Raw genomic sequence first — 18,154 nt, 5'->3', positions numbered from 1 at the left:
GGATTAGTTCCTGCAGACTCTGCATTTTCCAATTCGAAGTGGAGAGAAAGCTGCTTATCTCTAAAGAGCTTATTACACCCCACCGTGCAGAGGAGAAAAACAATAAGGCATCAAAAACAGCCAGACACAAAGGGACAGAACACTGATTACATATAATTACCCACAGAGACACAGCTGTAAAGGCAAAGTAAATACAGTTAGGTATTGTATAATCAAAACAGATGTCAAGCAGCTCAACTGAATAATGTGCATACATTGCAAACAAAGAATATAACAGAGAATGGGAACATATATAAATACATAAATAATTGGATTTGTTTGCTGAGATTTGACCAAAGTGTGCTTCACCGTGACTAAGTCCTCTCTGGCTTACCTTAATGCCCCTTTGCAATGTCATTTAGAGTGTAAACATATTAGACCATTGAACAAGTCACCAATAGACTCTATTGCAACTGCTTTTGTATCTCACTATATCATTTCTCTCTCCCTGTAGAGAGAACTGTCACCCATGATCTGTTCACCCCTCTGTTAATTGGCTCGGTATCGGCAGCAGGCATCCTTTGTCTCGTCCTTATCATACTGTTCTACAAGTACATGCAGGTAAGACAGCTCTGCACTCTTCCCATATGGCACGCCCTCTTCTATCACGTTTGGGAAATGATAAATCAAAAGAACAGCATGTTGAAACTTCATTGTTGCATTAATAATGTGTATCATTGTATTTGAATTCTTGCCAGAAACCCAAATACCAGATTCAGTGGAAAGTTATCGAGGGCATCCATGGAAACAACTATGTGTACATTGACCCCACCCAGCTACCATACGATCACCAGTGGGAGTTTCCTCGGAATAACTTGCGCTTTGGTAAGAGCCCTGCCAATCTTTATCAATGTCGACAGCGTTAAGAGCTGTGTCTAGGCCTTTACAAATCCATTAATATGCAATTTCTGACATTCAAGTGTCTTCATTGTAGGCGCAGATAAATGATGATGTGGTCATAGATGAGGGTTTTTGACAGTAATAATTTGAATAACAAGGCCAAGTCAGAATGAGATAACCCTATCACCCGCAGGCAACTTCATGCTGATTGAGAAATTGTAATATTTCTGTGTCAAGTTACACAACGTTGAGGTTTTAGCCATGTGTCTTGTTACTAACCAGTTTCGCAGCTCATACATGATGAAAGCCCACTCCTTCACTGCAAACATAATATTGTTGACATATAATGGGTGGTGTTTTTAGCAATCCTTAAACAGGATCCTGCATGTCCTGGTTCCTATGTACACAGCCCGGGGGCTAAAACTAGTGCTGTTTGAGGAACAACGGCATAAAACCAGTTTGTTGGAGGGGAAAAGTCTTGGGAATAACAGTTTAATGTCCGTCATCTTTTTTCAGGGAAGACACTGGGATCTGGTGCATTTGGAAAAGTGGTGGAAGCCACAGCATATGGCATCTCCAAAGCAGATTCAGTCATGACGGTGGCTGTGAAAATGCTCAAATGTAAGCGTTGTTTCACATGTGTCTTACTTGTTGGTTTTAGACCATAGTTTAAGAATATTTGTATTTGGTGATTTGCACACTGCTACAAATCATCATATTTAGGAACCTTTTTTTATTTCCTTCAAACAATAACTAATGTATTTATCCTCCAAATACCAGATGATGATCCATAATCATAGTTCAACTTGAGTTTACTCCTTTTGATAATGTTACTGATTATATTCAAATGTTTTCCCCCCACAGCTAGCGCTCACGCCACAGAGAAAGAGGCGCTGATGTCAGAGCTGAAAGTCCTCAGTTACTTGGGAAACCACATGAATATTGTCAACTTGCTGGGAGCCTGCACTGTTGGAGGTGCGGCAGCCATGTTGTCCTGTATATTCATTTAAGACTTTAGAGTGAAACAACAGAGATTGTGGACATAATCTAATGAGTGTGCCACCTCTATAGTTTGGCCAAATTACTAAATCTATGTATCTGGTAAGATCATCATCTTAAGGTATGTTTCTTTGTTTGAAGGCCCTACACTGGTGATCACAGAGTACTGCTGCTTTGGAGACCTTCTTAACTTTCTACGCAGAAAGAGGGAATCATTCATCTGCTATAAGCTCGAAGAAGACTGCCACTACCGCAACGTGATGCCGCAGAGAGACACAACTGGGTAAGGTTTTTATTTTTGTGTAATGAAAGTTATAGTGTGTGTGTAAGAGAAAAGAGAGTACTAGTATTTACTATCCAGAGTGTGCGTAGGAGGAGGGTATTTGGACAGCAGTGTGCCTATGTGTGGCTGTGCTCAGCTAAGACCAGACTGCTCCTTTCCTCTTCACAGTGACAGCTTGAACGGCTACATGACCATGAGGCCTTCTGCTGCTGGCAACCCGCCTTTCAGCTCATCCTCTGAGAAGAGACGCTCAATACGCAAAGGCAAGCAAGCCAGTCATTCATCAAATATCTCAATCCTAAAATATACAGTAGGATTCGGGCCAATAAAAAGTCTCTGTCCTGTGTTGTCCTCTCAGGTGGCTCCTATGTTGAAGCAGATGAAGAGAGTGAGATGTTTGAAGAGGATGGTCTGTCTCTGGACACAGAAGACCTCCTCAGCTTCTCACACCAAGTGGCCAAAGGCATGGAGTTCTTAGCCTCCAAAAATGTGAGCATCAAATTACCACTGTCATACCCTTTGGATTAAACTTTGATGTGAATTTGTTGACGTGATATCTTACAGAGCAAGGGTCATGTTGCACAGCCAGTAAACGGATCTTAAATGCATGTTGGAGCATGCTGTTAAAAGATGTATTTGCTGCGAGGGCAAGATACTGTGACCAGTAAGCTCATGTATCAGTGTCAGTGGTTGTCTGTTACAGAGTCAAGTGTGGAAAATCAGTACCAAACCACATTAGAAAAAGCACTTAATCCAAATCAAATGTTGTGTTATTGATTGTGATGGATACGACATGTTCCATTTGATCTTTAAAGAGGTTCTGCATATTTTTCAGTGTATCCACAGAGACCTGGCTGCAAGAAATATCCTCCTGACTCAAGGAAGAGTAGCAAAGATCTGTGATTTTGGCCTGGCACGAGACATCAACATGGACTCCAACTATGTAGTCAAAGGCAATGTAAGTTTGTACTAAAGACACAGAGAGTTCAGGATACATGGTGTCTCTCATGCACCCCCCCTTCAACATACCATTATAATCCTAAATCAAACCCTATGCTTCAGTGTTCTGGTTTGAAACAGTCTAAATAGATGTGTAAAGGAATTAACTAGCTTATTGGGCGGGTCCCTGCTTTGTCTATCAATCAATCAATCAATCAATCAATCAATCAATCAATCAATCAATCAATCAATCAATCAATCAATGTTTATTTATATAGCCCAATATCACAAATGTTACATTTGTCTCAGTGGTCTTCACAGTGTGTACAGAATATCAGTATGACAATACGACACCCTCTGTCCTTAGACCCTCACATCGTACAAGGAAAAACTTCCAAAGAAAACCCAGTTTAAAGGGAAAAATGGGAGAAACCTCAGGGAGAGCCACAGAGGAGGGATCCCTCTCCCAGGACGGACAGACGTGCAATAGATGCCGTGTGTAAATTGAAAAGATAATACATTTGCAACATAGGTAGTCCAGATGTTTGGAAATGCATGTGTGTATAATAGGAAGATGAATCCACGAGGATATCCATCCAGGACTTATGATCCAGGACCACAGCCACGACTCAAGATCCAGGACACAGGACCGCAGGATCATCCATGACTCCGGATCCCAGCGTATATAGACACCAAAAGAAAGACATTTGGGGAAGCTGGGTTAATCGGAACATGAGAGTACACAGGTATAGACAGAGAGAAGGAAGAAGTAAGATGACCCCCGACAAACTAAGCCTATATCAGCAAAACTAGGGGCTGAATCTAATCAGCCCTAACTATAAGCTTTATCAAAAAGGAAGGTCTTAAGCGCACTCTTAAAAACGGATAGGGTGTCTGCCGCCCGAACACAAACTGGAAGCTGATTCCACAAATGTGGAGCTTGATAAGAAAAGGCTCTGGCTCCCATTGTACTTTTAGAGATTCTAGGAACAACCAACAACCCTGCATTCTTGGAACGCAATGCCCTAGTAGGACAGTAGGGTATAATGAGTTATTTAAGGTAAGATGGCGCCTGCCCATTAAGGGCTTTGTAGGCGAGAAGAAGAATTTTAAATTCTATCCTGTGTTCTATAGGGAGCCAGTGTAAGGCAGCCAGAACAGGAGTAATGTGGTCCCTTTTCCTAACTCTGGTTAGTACACGAGCCGCAGCATTTTGAATCAGCTGAAGCGACTTGATTGACTTCTTGGTACTCCCTGATAATAAAGAGTTACAATAATCCAGCCTAGAAGTAACAAATGCATGGACTAGTTTCTCTGCATCGTTTTGAGGCAAGATATGCCTGATTTTTGCAATGTTACGTAGATGGAAGTAGGCGGTCCTTGAAATTGATTTTATGTGGGCGTTAAAGGATAAATCCTGATCAAATATAACACCAAGATTCCTTACAGTCTCACTGGAGGCCAAATTAATGCCATCCATAGTTAGTATATCTTTAGATAATTTGTTTCGTAGATTCTTCGGGCCAAGTACAATAACTTCAGTTTTGGTCGTGTTTAACATCAAAAGTTTAAGGTCATGCACGTTTTTAAGTCCTTAAGGCAGTCTTGAATTTTATTTAGATGATTAATTTCATCAGGCTTGATTGACAAATATAGTTGAGTATCATCCGCATAACAATGAAAGTTTACAGAATGATTCCTTATAATATTGCCTAACGGAAGCATATATAATGTGAACAAAATAGGTCCGAGCACTGAGCCCTGTGGCACTCCATGGCTAACTTTGGTTTGCGTGGAAGATTCATCGTTAACACGTACAAACTGAGAGCGTTCAGATAGATAGGACCTAAACCAGCCTAACCAGTCTATTGTGCCTTTACTTGTCAGATGTACTGTGTATGTAAACTTCCTCCTTAGGGTTGTTGTAGATCACGAGAAAGCTAATTGTATTGTATGTTTGTTAAGACAAGTCTGCTCAAAGCTCAGAGAAAATAGGTTAAAATCAATCATCGATGATGTTTTACAACACTTATTCAAGCCAAAACTAGAAATCCATCTGCCTTTGACTTTCTCGTGATGTTTTAATGTGTGAAGATTTACCCAAATGAAGTTTTGCACAATACTAAACTAAAACAAGTTTCACCAAGCAAACAAGTTCCCCAATAAAGAAAAGACTAAAGACTACACCTACTGTAGGTGCCATTGCACTGACCTTACCTGCAATGACAAAGCTAACGTGAGCTTGCTAACGCAGCAAGTACACTGAAGCTTAAAGAAGTTAATAAGGGAAATAGTTGACACATATTAAATGACACTTATAACTTACTTACTTAATAATGTAAACCGTCACATTACATCAAAGCACAATAAACTGTAAGCAACTGTTAAGCCAACAAACTGAATGAAGGAAGTTACGTTAGCATAATCCGATATTTTTTGCTCTGACTTTAGGAGTTCTACATTTACAGTTTTTGATACTAAAGTGACTTCATTATCTCGTTGATTACTTTGAATCAGACAAAGCTAAAGATGTTTCCTAGCAACAGATATACCCATTATGATAGCCTTGGTCGCAGGTACAAAGACAAAAAGTAGTAGTATTTATACGAGATGCAAATCTGTTGGCGTGCGCCTGTGATGGCTTAATGACCTTAAAGTTTCCCAAGTGTGAGATGTGTCTTTGAATGTATCTGTGCGTATCAGGTGTGTGCGGCACAGAGCGGCTGTGAACTATGAGTTTTTCGATTCTCAGGGAAACGCTGTGTGCATTCCTGGCATTTTGTACAGTCTATTCATTAAGCAGCCAGTCACTCATATGTTTGACGCCAACCACATTTAAAGAAGGCAGAAAAGGAAGAAATCATCACTAGGGAATTGGAAGGTTTTACATTTTGAGTAAATTCAACTCTCTATTTACTTACTCAATGCTTTCTTTCCCAGGCTCGTCTGCCTGTGAAATGGATGTCTCCAGAAAGTATCTTTGAGTGTGTGTATACATTTGAGAGTGACGTGTGGTCCTACGGCATCTTGCTCTGGGAAATCTTCTCACTAGGTAAGTCTATCTATCTATTGTGTGTGTGTTTATCTGGCTGTCTGTGTGTTTTTCAGAGCTCCACAATGTAACTGAATCTTCCCCGCTAAATGTAGGAAACAGTCCGTATCCTGGCATGCCTGTGGATGCCAAGTTCTACAAACTGATAAAAGAAGGAAAGAGGATGGATGCTCCAGAGTTTGCACCCAGTGAAATGTGAGTTGTTTTAAAAAAGTTAATAAGTGTGTGTAAAAAGAGCATAGGAGAAATGGTGTGAAATGGTGGATAGAGGTGGTAAGAATATAAAAAAAAATGCAATGTGTGGGTCTGCTCTCATCCTGTTGCATTTGGCTGTTCACAAGTATAACAAAAAATATACATACGAAAAAAGAACGGGGCGATGTAATAACTGCGGGCAAGTAAAAGTGTTTGTGTTTCTGCTGCTGTGCAGGTATCATATTATGAGGTCCTGCTGGGATGCTGACCCATTCAACAGACCTCCCTTCAGAAAGGTTGTGGAAAGGATTGAACAACAGCTGACGGATGCCACAAAGCATGTAGGTTGCTCCTCTCTTTGATATTGTTTACTTTACCTTTACGGTTATAAATTCCATTCTTAAAGATAATGAACCGTGAAGACTCACAGGCAGTCAACATAAATATGTGGTTGTGAAATAGGACCGGCTCCAGAGTCCTTTAATGGTAAAATGTGTTGTGAAACGGTTCATTTGTTCATAGGCCTACCTTTGACACCATTTTGAGCTTCCACAAAATATAAAATATAGAAAGATATATTATACACATTGAATCAAAACATTGCCTTCTATGCTAAATGCTAAAGCTAATCATTTGTGATTTTCAAAACTGCTTTTAAACTCCTGAGTTTTCACACATACGTCAGCTGAAGGTCAGGGGCCTCACAGTATGAGCAGATATGTATGAACTCTCAGCTGGTCTGATTTAACCATGCTACATATCATGGTCCAATTGTTCTCATGACTCTCTTCTTAAGCTCCAATAGCTTTGAAAATTCCTTATGTCAATGTCATGTAAACATTTTGGGATATATAATCTGCTTTCTTACTAAAATAAAGATTGATACCACTCAAATGTGAGCATGACTGGCTGGTTAAAAGCTTTAAAAACACCTTGTATCTTGTTTAAATCCATACAAAAATGTAAGAAGACATAAACATTGTGGTTTTACGAAAGATTATATGGCTAGTTTTTTTTTTCAAATAGATTTTCGTACAGATTAAACAAGATTTGATGCCATGTTCAAACCCCACAATATCTGTGTCTTTTAAAATAGTCACTGTGTCAGTCATGTCTAACTAAAATGGTGAGCAAATAAATACCTGCTTATACCTGCTAAACATATACATTTCAATATAGCCGTTGTTAGCATTCAGCTCAAAGCAAAGCTGTTTTGAGTGAAGCATCTGACCCCCTAATCCCACCAGGAGCGTCTACGCTGCGCTGCGGCGTTTTTAGCGATCGCGGCCACTCTAGTCAATGGGTGCTATTCCACCAGACCCGCTGCGCCACGCTGCGCCACGCTGCGCTGCGGCTCGAAGCGTCCCAGAAGCTCCTCGCCGCAAGGAATTTCTAAAATATAGGATGAATCCTATTTTGACGCGGCGCAGCGCAGAGATGGAGTACTCGAGTCCTAGACTCGGACTCGAGTCCTAGACTCGGACTCGAGTCGGACTTGAGTGCCGATTTCCGGGACTCGTGACTCGACTCGGACTCGCGCACTGATTGACGCGACTCGGACTTGGACTCGTGAATTCTCGCACAGGATGACTTGGACTCGGACTCGGACTCGTGAATTCCCCCCCCACGATGACTCGGACTCGACTCGTACATTGACGCTCCGACTTGGACTCGGACTCGAGCACATTTTCTCTGGAGTCTGATGTCCTCTATCCTGTATGGCGAGTTCACGTACTGGGCCCCGCTATTCCAGTCTAGAGATGTCTACAGACACACCCCGCATCATGCTGTATGCTTTCACACATTCTGCTTCCACATTGGAAAAGAGCAGCGCAAAATGCTCGTTATGTGGAAACAATATAGAAGAGAAGGCTCCGTAACACATTACTCTAAGGATCGAGTTCAGACATATAGGCTGTCTTGAACATCATCAGAGTAACGTGATCTAATCAATAAATAAAGATTCAGCCGATAACGAAAGCACATACTTAACATGCAGAATGACGTCATTTTGCATGCTAAGTAGCCATGTGCTTTCTGGGGCTAAATCTTTATCGGTAAACTGATTTAACCCGTAAAAGTTCCTTCAAAATAAGAGTCCCGATCTTATTACTATCAAAATAAAAGTGCAAAACGAAAACGTTACCATAGGAAAATATTGGCATACAAATATAATCACTTCTCTAAAAGGTAACTCATTTTAAATATAGTTTATTTATATATAATAATAATATTAATATTAGATATAAGCTTTATATTTGTATAGCACCTATTACAAGAATTGTAGCCAAACTCGCTTCACAGCAGTTCAATAGACAGGATAACAGCAATGTAGAGGAGCAGCTACATTTCAAAACATATATCCACGAAAATTAATACATGAAGACTTGTGACTCGGACTTGACTTGGACTCTTCTTAAGTGACTCGGAATTGGACTCGGACCCGAACACAGGTAATGATGACTCGGACTCGGACTCGACTTGGACACTCCTTGGGTGACTCGGACTTGGACTCGGACTCGACTACGACTCTCCCTTGGTGACTCGGACTTGGACTCGGACTCGAAGAGTGGTGACTCGAGGGTGACTTGGACTCGTGAATTGGTGACTTGACTACAACACTGGCGCAGCGCAGGCAGGAAGTGATGAAAATCACCTTGTTGTCTGCTTTGCTGGTTAAGGGGGTGCACCGGGTGCACCCACAACCGGCTCCTTCTCCTCCAGCCCACCACCGTCTTTCAAGTAGGAGAATACATGCCAGCGTTCTCCTCCGGTTTACAGGCACTGTAAATTATATATATATAGAATAATTATGATGATGAATGTATATTTTTTTACCACTAAAATACAGCAACACATCTTTGATTCATGTCGTTTATAACTGGAATATTACAATTATTATTAACTGTGTCTGTAGTCTACAACACAACAAAATAGGAAATAACAACAATAAACACGATTTAAACAGACACAAACATAAACCATTTAACTACGTAGCCTACTACTTGTAGAAGTACAAATGTCCAGGCAGGGGCGGCGCCAGGGGGTATCTAGGAGTTGCTATAGCAACTCCAACAATTGGCCTAGCAACGGCTTAGCAACCCCATTGTTTTGATATGAAAATGTATCATATTTATACACATTCTCGCAGCCCGCGAGAATGTGTATAAATATGATACATTTTCGCGGGATCTATCAGGGGCGGGTCGTTGTAATTTACTGCGTGAACTGTTACTTGGCTAATTCTCAGTAGATCGAAAATGGAAACATTTCTCACAGTCACAAGTCAGCGTAAACGACTGCGATCTCCAACGGAGCCGGTCCAGCCGGACAACCCTGCTATCCACAAGGATCCCGATGTTCACTATGAAAACCGGGAGGAGTGGGACCACGATGAACAGGTGCCCCCGCCAACTGACCCGCTGCACCCGCAGCAGCAGGACCAGCTAGCTGCTACCACGAGCTGCAGTGGAACTAGTGGAACTAGCGCTGCTCCTCTCCGCACCGTGATGATCCACTGCCCTCATTTCCTCCACCCTGCTCTCTGCAGAGCTCAACTCCAGAATATACAAATTCTGCTAGTCATTGATTCTCAGACACAGCGTCTCACCCTTTGAGCATCTCGGCAGAAATGAGCAGTCACTCCTCTCAGTTACAAATTGTCATTTTAAATGAATCAAGAATGTGTTGTATTTTCCGACATGGCGCACTGTTCGAGGCGTGCTGACAGTGAGATCTAACACGGGGAATTGTGGAGGAGGAGGAGGAGGAGGAGGAGGAGGAGGAGGAGGAGGAGGAGGAGGAGGAGGAGGAGGAGGAGAGTCACAGAATGAGGCCAGAGAGGAGGAAAAGTGCGTTATTTAGGCAATGTTGTTGTTGGTGGGAGTTAGGGAGAGACCGCCCCTTCCAGGTGTGTATGTGTGTGCGTTTTCCGGTGTGTGTTACATGAAAGTCATGAGTGTTACACTATTGATTGGTTCTGTAAATAAGGAGAACGTTTTCGACATTGAAGGCTTGAGTTATCTTGAATAGCGGTGAATGCTACAATATGAACAGGCTCGTGCTTGGCCTACTGGTATTGTTTGTTTATTTTAAAAATTAACTAGCAACGCCGTGCTGTCATAGAGCAACTGCTAAGCTACTGCAGCAAAAAAATCCTAGCGCCGCCCATGTGTCCAGGAAATATTCCAAAATCAACAACAACTGCGAGGCTGCACACACGACGCTCCGCTTCCGCAACGTTTTGAAACACGCCTGGGGGGTATACTACGAAGCAGGATTTTCGCTTAGCCGGCTAACTTCAGGGAAAACTCAGGGTTTCCGGTCCTATGAAGCTGGTTCTCTTTTTAGCAGGCTAGATCTCCATGGTAACTTATGCTTAGCGGCTAACCTGGTCGGGACCAGGGGCCTATACTACGAAGCTGGTTCAATCTAACCTGGATATGTTTGAGTTAGCCGGTTGGCCTAATCCAAAACATACGGGCTGTCGCTAAACTGTACTACGACGCGGGTTATCAAGTGGATCGCTCAAGCCAGCCGTTTCCTATCTAGTTAGGTGCGCGTTCACATGAAAGGGGTGGTATTTGGAGCATTCGACCAATCACAAACATGGAGAAGCGCACTGACAGCGCAGCGTCATACTTCCTGAATGAAAAGTGAACTTTAAGGGTGCGTTCACACCTGCCTTGTATAGTCCGGTTGAATCGAACCCTGGTGCGTTTAGCCGCTTAGTGCGGTTAATTTGGGTCGGTGTGAACGCAGTCCGAGACCTCTGAAGTGAACTAAACAACCGGACTCTGGTCCGCTAAAATAGGTGGTCTCGGAGCGCTTGCTTGCGAACTCTGGAGCGGTTCATTGCTGGTGTGAACGCAGTCCGCACCAAAACATAGGAAGCGCAGTATTTACGTGTCACAAGAACGCGGATATCTTCAAAAATCTTTAGCGAAAGAGTCTTTCAAGACATCCGCGGTTGTTTAGTTAAAGAGTAAAGCAGAATTAAGTGTTGAACAGTGTCGTGTAAAGTAAAAATTCTCCGTCAGCTACATAAAAGTAAGAACACCTGTCGTCGGTGAAACGCCCCTCCTCTGCAGAACGTCTCTCGTGGATAAGCAGGAAAAGAACACCGACAGGCTGATCAGGAGCCTGACGCGAAGCGGAGGGATCTAGATCGGCATGAAGGTGTTCTTTTCCCCATATGACCGCGCTGCTGCACATTATCCCGCTTATTACATGGCCACATTCTCAACAAAGTAACGACATGATGACTCCCAATATTAATTGAAATGCTTTTGTGGATTTAGAAAATTATTTTATTGATTTAAAAAATAGTTCATGTATTTAAATTTACATGCATCCGCTAAGAAAAATAGTCCGTTGTTACTGTTTGAACTAACGTAGCAACGGCAGGAACTGCTTCGATAGCATTTTTGAGGAGCTTTTTGATTACAGATTTGAAAAAATCGTTGCTTGCTTTAAAAGTAGCACAATTCATGATGTCAAAGCTTGGGAAGTATCTAGATATCCCTGCCCTAATGCCAAAGTAACTGGCAACTGAATATGTGTCGCCGTCTGACCTATGTCTGGACCGCTGCGTAAAAAGGAGGGTTTCTGCCCGTTACTTCTCCGCTGTTTTCTTGTCGCTCTTGTCTCGTCAGTTAGTTTCAGCCAAACTGTATACAGTTAAATGGAACGGACTTCTTTGTGCAGATGTGTGCGTCTTTAACAACGGTCAATAAATCCTTGACAGCGATCTGTCTGTTCTGTATTAAAAACGTGTAACGTGTTTTGAATTGACCAATCAGAATCGAGTATTCAACAAAGCCATGGAATAATGTTTTTTAACGGACGTTGTCTGATTATATAATCATATGTCTGTTGATCTCCAGACTAACAGCAGCATGAGAATAACCTGCCGAAAGTGCCGATGCTCCATGGTGGAGGCTCCGCTAGAAATTGCCGGGATTTGCGTTTGTACCCCCTTAATGTCTGACCAATGGTTGAACAGCATTTCCGAGCACATGACTTGTGTTTAAAGTTTATAGTCCGTTTGAGTTTTGCCCGTGTGAACGCAAACCGAACCTTCTGAAAAATGAAACAATGTAACAAACTGTCGTCTGGTGCGCACCAGAGAGCGGACTATTAGGTGTGAACACACCCTAATACTAGTCAAATATGAAGAAGTTAAACTTTAAACATCCATGACTTAAACACTTTATCCAGGATAAAAGCCACATAGCTGCACCTGCAAGGTGAATACAGCTGGTAACAGAACAAGTGTTTGAATGCGTACATTAACAGGTTTATGATATCACTGCCCCGTCTAAAACACGATCTGACTTTAATTACATTTGTCTCGAGTGTTTCGTCAACTTAAGGTGTTGCTTAAATTTTAAAATAATACTTCTGCATACAGTATGTGACACTGTAAGTGTTGCACGGCCAGATACGGCTCAAGAAGCTGACTCAGATAAGGAGATATATGATACATTATGATGTGATATGATATGAATGATAATGGGACACATCGACGTCTGCACTCAGTGTGCTTATGTTGTGGCAGCTATTTAAGTGCTTACTTAACGCTAATGTTATAATAGTCAGATTGCTCTGAAGATGGGAGGTGATATTCTATTCATTTTCACGTTCACACAGTCGGTGATTTTTGCCGGCCGTCTTTCCTGCAACGGCAGCTTTTCTGTATTTCCTTTCTCCTGTAATATGACTTGATCGCTTTAAACTCCGCACACTGAGCTCTGATTGGTCAGCAGGCAGAGCTCTTAGCCTGCAACCTAACCTGGGGGGTATACTACGAAGCAGGATTTTCGCTTAGCCGGCTAAATTCAGGGAAAACTCCGGCTTTCCGGTCCTACGAAGCTGGTTCTCTTTTTAGCAGGCTAGATCTCCATGGTAATTTATGCTTAGCGGCTAACCTGGTCGGGACCAGGTTAGGTTGCAGGCTAAGAGCTCAACTCAGTGAAAGCACCGCCTGCTGACCAATCAGAGCTCAGTGTGCTGAGTTTAAAGCGATCAAGTCATATTACAGGAGAAAGGAAATACAGAAAAGCTGCCGTCGCAGGAAAGACGGCCGGCAAAAATCACCGACTGTGTGAACGTGAACGTGAACATCAATAGAATATCACCTCCCATCTTCAGAGCAATCTGACTATTATAACATTAGCGTTAAGAAAGCTTACTTAAATATCGGCCACAACATAAGTAACCGGATCAGAGTACATTAAGTACAGTCCGCGGCATATCACTTCATAATGTATCATATATCTCCTTATCTGAGTCAGCTGAGCCGTATCTGGCCGTGCAACACTCACAGTGTCACATACTGTATGCAGAAGTATTATTTTAAGCAACACATTAAGTTGACGAAACACTCGAGACAAATGTAATTAAAGTCAGATCGTGTTTTAGACGGGGCAGTGATATCATAAACCTGTTAATGTACGCATTCAAACACTTTTTCCTTTGCCAGCTGTATTCACCTTGCAGGTGCAGCTCTGTGGCTTTGATCCTGGATCAAGTGTTTAAGTCATGGATGTTTAAAGTTTAACTTCTTCATTTTTGACTAGTATTAAAGTTCACTTTTCATTCAGGAAGTATGACGCTGCGCTGTCAGTACGCTTCTCCATGTTTGTGATTGGTCGAATGCTCCAGATACCACCCCTTTCATGTGAACGCGCACCTAACTAGATAGGACACGGCTGGCTTGAGCGATCCACTTGATAACCAGCGTCGTAGTACAGTTTAGCGAGAGCGCGTATGTTTTGGATTAGGCCAACCGGCTAACTCAAACATATCCAGGTTAGGTTGAACCAGCTTCGTAGTATAGGCCCCTGGTCCGACCAGGTTAGCCGCTAAGCATAAGTTACCATGGAGATCTAGCCTACTAAAAAGAGAACCAGGCTTTAGCCGGCTAAGCGAAAATCCTGCTTCGTAGTATACCCCCCAGGTTAGGTTGCAGGCTAAGAGCTCTGCCTGCTGACCAATCAGAGCTCAGTGTGCGGAGTTTAAAGCGATCAAGTCATATTACAGGAGAAAGGAAATATAGAAAATCTGCCGTCGCAGGAAAGACGGCCGGCAAAAATCACCGACTGTGTGAACGTGAAAATTAATAGAATATCACCTCCATCTTCAGAGCAATCTGACTATTATAACATTAGCGTTAAGAAAGCTTATTTAAATATCTGCCACAACATAAGTAACCGGATCAGAGTAACATTAAGTCTACAGTCCGCGGCATATCACTTCATAATGTATCATATATTTTCTTATCTGAGTCAGCTGAGCCGTATCTGGCCGTGCAACACTCACAGTGTCACATACTGTATGCAGAAGTATTATTTTAAGCAACACATTAAGTTGACGAAACACTCGAGACAAATGTAATTAAAGTCAGATCCACTCGTGTTTTAGACAGGGCAGTGATATCATAAACCTGTTAATGTACGCATTTAAACACTTTTTCTTTTACCAGCTGTATTCACCTTGCAGGTGCAGCTATGTGGCTTTTATCCTGGATAAAGTGTTTAAGTCATGGATGTTTAAAGTTTAACTTCTTCATATGTCTAATATTATAGTCTAGTATTATCATTCAGGAAGTATGACGCTGCGCTGTCAGTGCTTCTCCATGTTTGTGATTGGTCGAATGCTCCAAATACCACCCCTTTCATGTGAACGCGCACCTAACTAAATAGGACACGGCTGGCTTGAGCGATCCACTTGATAACCCGCGTCGTAGTACCGTTTAGCGAGAGCGCGTATGTTTTGGATTAGACCAACCGGCTAACTCAAACATATCCAGGTTAGGTTGAACCAGCTTCGTAGTACAGGCCCCTGGTGGGTTATGACGCAGGAGGAGGTCGCAGGGCGGCACAGCCGCAGCGCAGACGCTTCTGGTGGGATCAGGGGGAGAGCAGTCACCCTGGCTAGACCTTTTGTTTTGATTTGCCTTGGGCTGAAGCCGGCTTGTTGTTTCTCGGCAGAAAAGTGTTGCTTTTAGCTCATGGGAAAATGACACAAACAACACTAAAGTCACTAAAAAGTCCATGTCTTCAAATGAGATGAATAGTAATGTTTATTGTTTGAAATGTTTGAAATTGCAGTACAAAAACAATATAAAATAATGATCCCTCTGTCCTCTTTACCCCTTCTTCCTAATCCTCAGATCTATTTGAACTTTAGCTCCAGGCTTCCTGTTACGCCGAGAGCCAGGGAGGAACAAAGTTCTGAGAGCGTTGCGCCTCACAGTCATAACTCTGCTGCTGGCAATAACAGCGCTCCGACTCAGCCTTTACTGGTCCAGCACGAGGTCTTTCTCGAGGGGACAACCCTCAGAGCACAACGGGTGTAAGGACCCACTCCACCTCTCTGGCTGCCTCATGAAGTGCCTGTAATGTTCCGCCACATATCACCCTACAACTACTACTACACCCTCACACTGGCCTGGTACCAACAGCATGTGTTGTTACCTGTTGAAGAGGAATGGTTAATCGCCATCCATTACCAGAAACAACAAAGGACAAATGGCTTTCATCATTGTCATTACTACTGTTGCTAAATACAGAGGACAGTCGGACTAATGCTCCCTTGCCTATAACATAGAACTGTTAAGGCACCGAGAAGGGTGGAGAGATATCAGCGGTTACTCTAAAACTGTCATGAAAGTAGATTATTACACTGTTATGTCTTTTTGGGGGGGGGGGGGGGGTTTGTTAAAAATGTCCTTCACACTGTTTCTGTTTATCTATTGGAGTTTTTTTCTTTGTACATTTTTAATTTTGTTATTCTTTGTTGTTTTTCTGTTACATATGTTTATGTAGCGTTTCCATTTTTGGTTGGCAGTTGCAATTGTTGGAGGAAAAACTTTTTTTTTCTTTTTCTTTTCCTGTTTTATTGTCAGTATTATATAACGATTCAGATCTGTGTTGATATGAAGAAAACAATCTTTGGGGGCCAATTTAAATATAGATATATCGAGACACTGGTATATAAGCTATTAGTCAGCATTGTTGGTTTGCTTAGAGAGTTGCTTCAAGTCATTCAGGAAATATATTTTTGCTGTTTTTATGTTGGTTGTCACTAGAGCAACTTACTGTCTACTGGATCCGTCAAAGCATTTCATGGATCGGCCCACCAACACTGTAAACACAGTTCAGAGATATGAGATAGACATGGTACGCTAGCTTTTCATTTAAGTGCTTTTGACTGTATATGTACATATCTGTAGGTAATTATATTAGTCATTGCTATATGATGACATGGATAGTTAAACGTTTGACAAAGAAGACACTCTGAGGAAGCTGTAACTCCTAGTGTTCATCTTAGCTTTGTGACAGAGGCATGTAATGCAGGTGTATAGTTTCACTTTTTGACAGCTGGACTGCTGGAGAGTTCTCTTGTAAAGTTGTAAATAATTGCAGGTTTATATGGTTTGCTCTCATGCCACATCCAGTGTGATCTTTGTTTACAAGCATGAGACAGGTACTGCCATTTCTGATACATGATTTCTCTGCTTTTTACCTTTTTCCTCTTTTTATGAAGGAACAGGAAAGGAACACTTTATTCTTCTGACTGACAGGCAATTGGTGTGTTTTTGCCCATGATACTACTATAGCTCTCAATTGTACAGTATATATGATGGATCAAGTCAGTGTGATGGACATTTTAAATAACATTACTGTAAGTGGACTGCAATATTCCCTGAGATGAGCCAATGCGTCTTCAGGGCTCTCTGTTCAGACGTCAAGGCTGCGTACAGCGCTCTGCTTCCGTGTGTTGGTCATCTCATTGTTCTGCGACCAGTAGCTGGTTTCCCAGCAGTCCTTCTCTCCTTTGTATCCAGCTGTATCCGCCTTTAGAAGTGGGACTTTCAGCACCTCTCAGCCAGTAGTCTGTATCAGTCCGGACCATTATGATTCCCCTCTTCCCAGTAGTGGATGTTGTTGTGAAGATCCCTGCTAAAGGAAATTGTCCTGTGTGTGTGTGTGTGTGTGTGTGTGTGTGTGTGTGTGTGTGTGTGTGTGTGTGTGTGTGTGTGTGTGTGTGTGTGTGTGTGTGTGTGTGTGTGTGTGTGTGTGTGTGTGTGTGTGTGTGTGTGTGTGTGTGTGTGGTGTGTGTGTGTGTGTGTGTGTGTGTGTGTGTGTGTGTGTGTGTGTGTGTGTGTGTGTGTGTGTGTGTGTGTGTGTGTGTGTGTGTGTGTGTGTGTGGAGCATGAATGTCTACTTGTGTCTGTAATGCAGGATTTAAGTAATTTCCATATGGAGGTGCCACTTCTAAATGTTCATCTATTCATCTACAATTATCCCTCAGTTACACTGCTCTGTCTTTTTGTAAATATAAACAGGCGTATATTGTAAAATAATGTTTATGCTTTTGAAGATGTTTATCACAATGAAGGTGTGGTACATTAATGCTGAATTTGAATGCTGTATTTTCTTATGTGTGCACAGATTTCCAACTGTTTAAAAAAAAGCTGATTGCGTCTCTGTGACCATGGCAACAGAAAAGAGAGATTTATTTTGGAATTTTTTTAATTTAGTTTGATTCATAATTGTAATCAGTTCAATTGGTAACTGCCATGGCAAAACAGACTAAAGTCATCCCAGTGCTCATATTTTTATCATCAAAAAATTATATTACAGGATTTGTCAGCCATTTATTAAACCTGAGGCTTAAGTTATCCCATGTACATTTGGTGTGTTGCTAATACATGTGTCAATGTAAATAAAAATGTGTATATCGAATTCCCAATTAAACATTGTTGGTCTAAGGCGTCCATAACAAATATATCAGATCCT

The 18,154-nt window shown here is 42.0% G+C and overlaps 1 protein-coding gene across 3 annotated transcripts in view; it reads left to right on the top strand.

Annotated features, from left to right (window-relative positions):
• Window positions 1–16,062, top strand: part of kita (KIT proto-oncogene, receptor tyrosine kinase a) — a 28,892-nt gene extending 12,830 nt beyond the window's left edge. For all 3 annotated transcript variants that reach the window (XM_034080188.2, XM_071202985.1, XM_034080184.2), the window contains exons 10-21: window positions 494–600; window positions 738–864; window positions 1,396–1,500; window positions 1,744–1,854; window positions 2,020–2,161; window positions 2,330–2,424; window positions 2,520–2,650; window positions 2,997–3,119; window positions 6,041–6,152; window positions 6,248–6,347; window positions 6,583–6,688; window positions 15,523–16,062. In XM_034080188.2, the coding sequence (XP_033936079.1) occupies window positions 494–600; window positions 738–864; window positions 1,396–1,500; window positions 1,744–1,854; window positions 2,020–2,161; window positions 2,330–2,424; window positions 2,520–2,650; window positions 2,997–3,119; window positions 6,041–6,152; window positions 6,248–6,347; window positions 6,583–6,688; window positions 15,523–15,708 (1,445 nt within the window). In that variant the 3' untranslated portion in view covers window positions 15,709–16,062. The remainder of the gene's footprint in view (window positions 1–493; window positions 601–737; window positions 865–1,395; window positions 1,501–1,743; window positions 1,855–2,019; window positions 2,162–2,329; window positions 2,425–2,519; window positions 2,651–2,996; window positions 3,120–6,040; window positions 6,153–6,247; window positions 6,348–6,582; window positions 6,689–15,522) is intronic.
• The last annotated feature ends 2,092 nt before the right edge of the window (window positions 16,063–18,154 follow it).

This window comes from Pseudochaenichthys georgianus, chromosome 4 (assembly GCF_902827115.2).
Source record: "Pseudochaenichthys georgianus chromosome 4, fPseGeo1.2, whole genome shotgun sequence".
In the NCBI taxonomy this organism is placed as follows: Eukaryota; Metazoa; Chordata; class Actinopteri; order Perciformes; family Channichthyidae; genus Pseudochaenichthys; species Pseudochaenichthys georgianus.
Note: the sequence above shows the minus strand (reverse complement) of the source record. Positions and strands in the feature narration are given on the sequence as shown.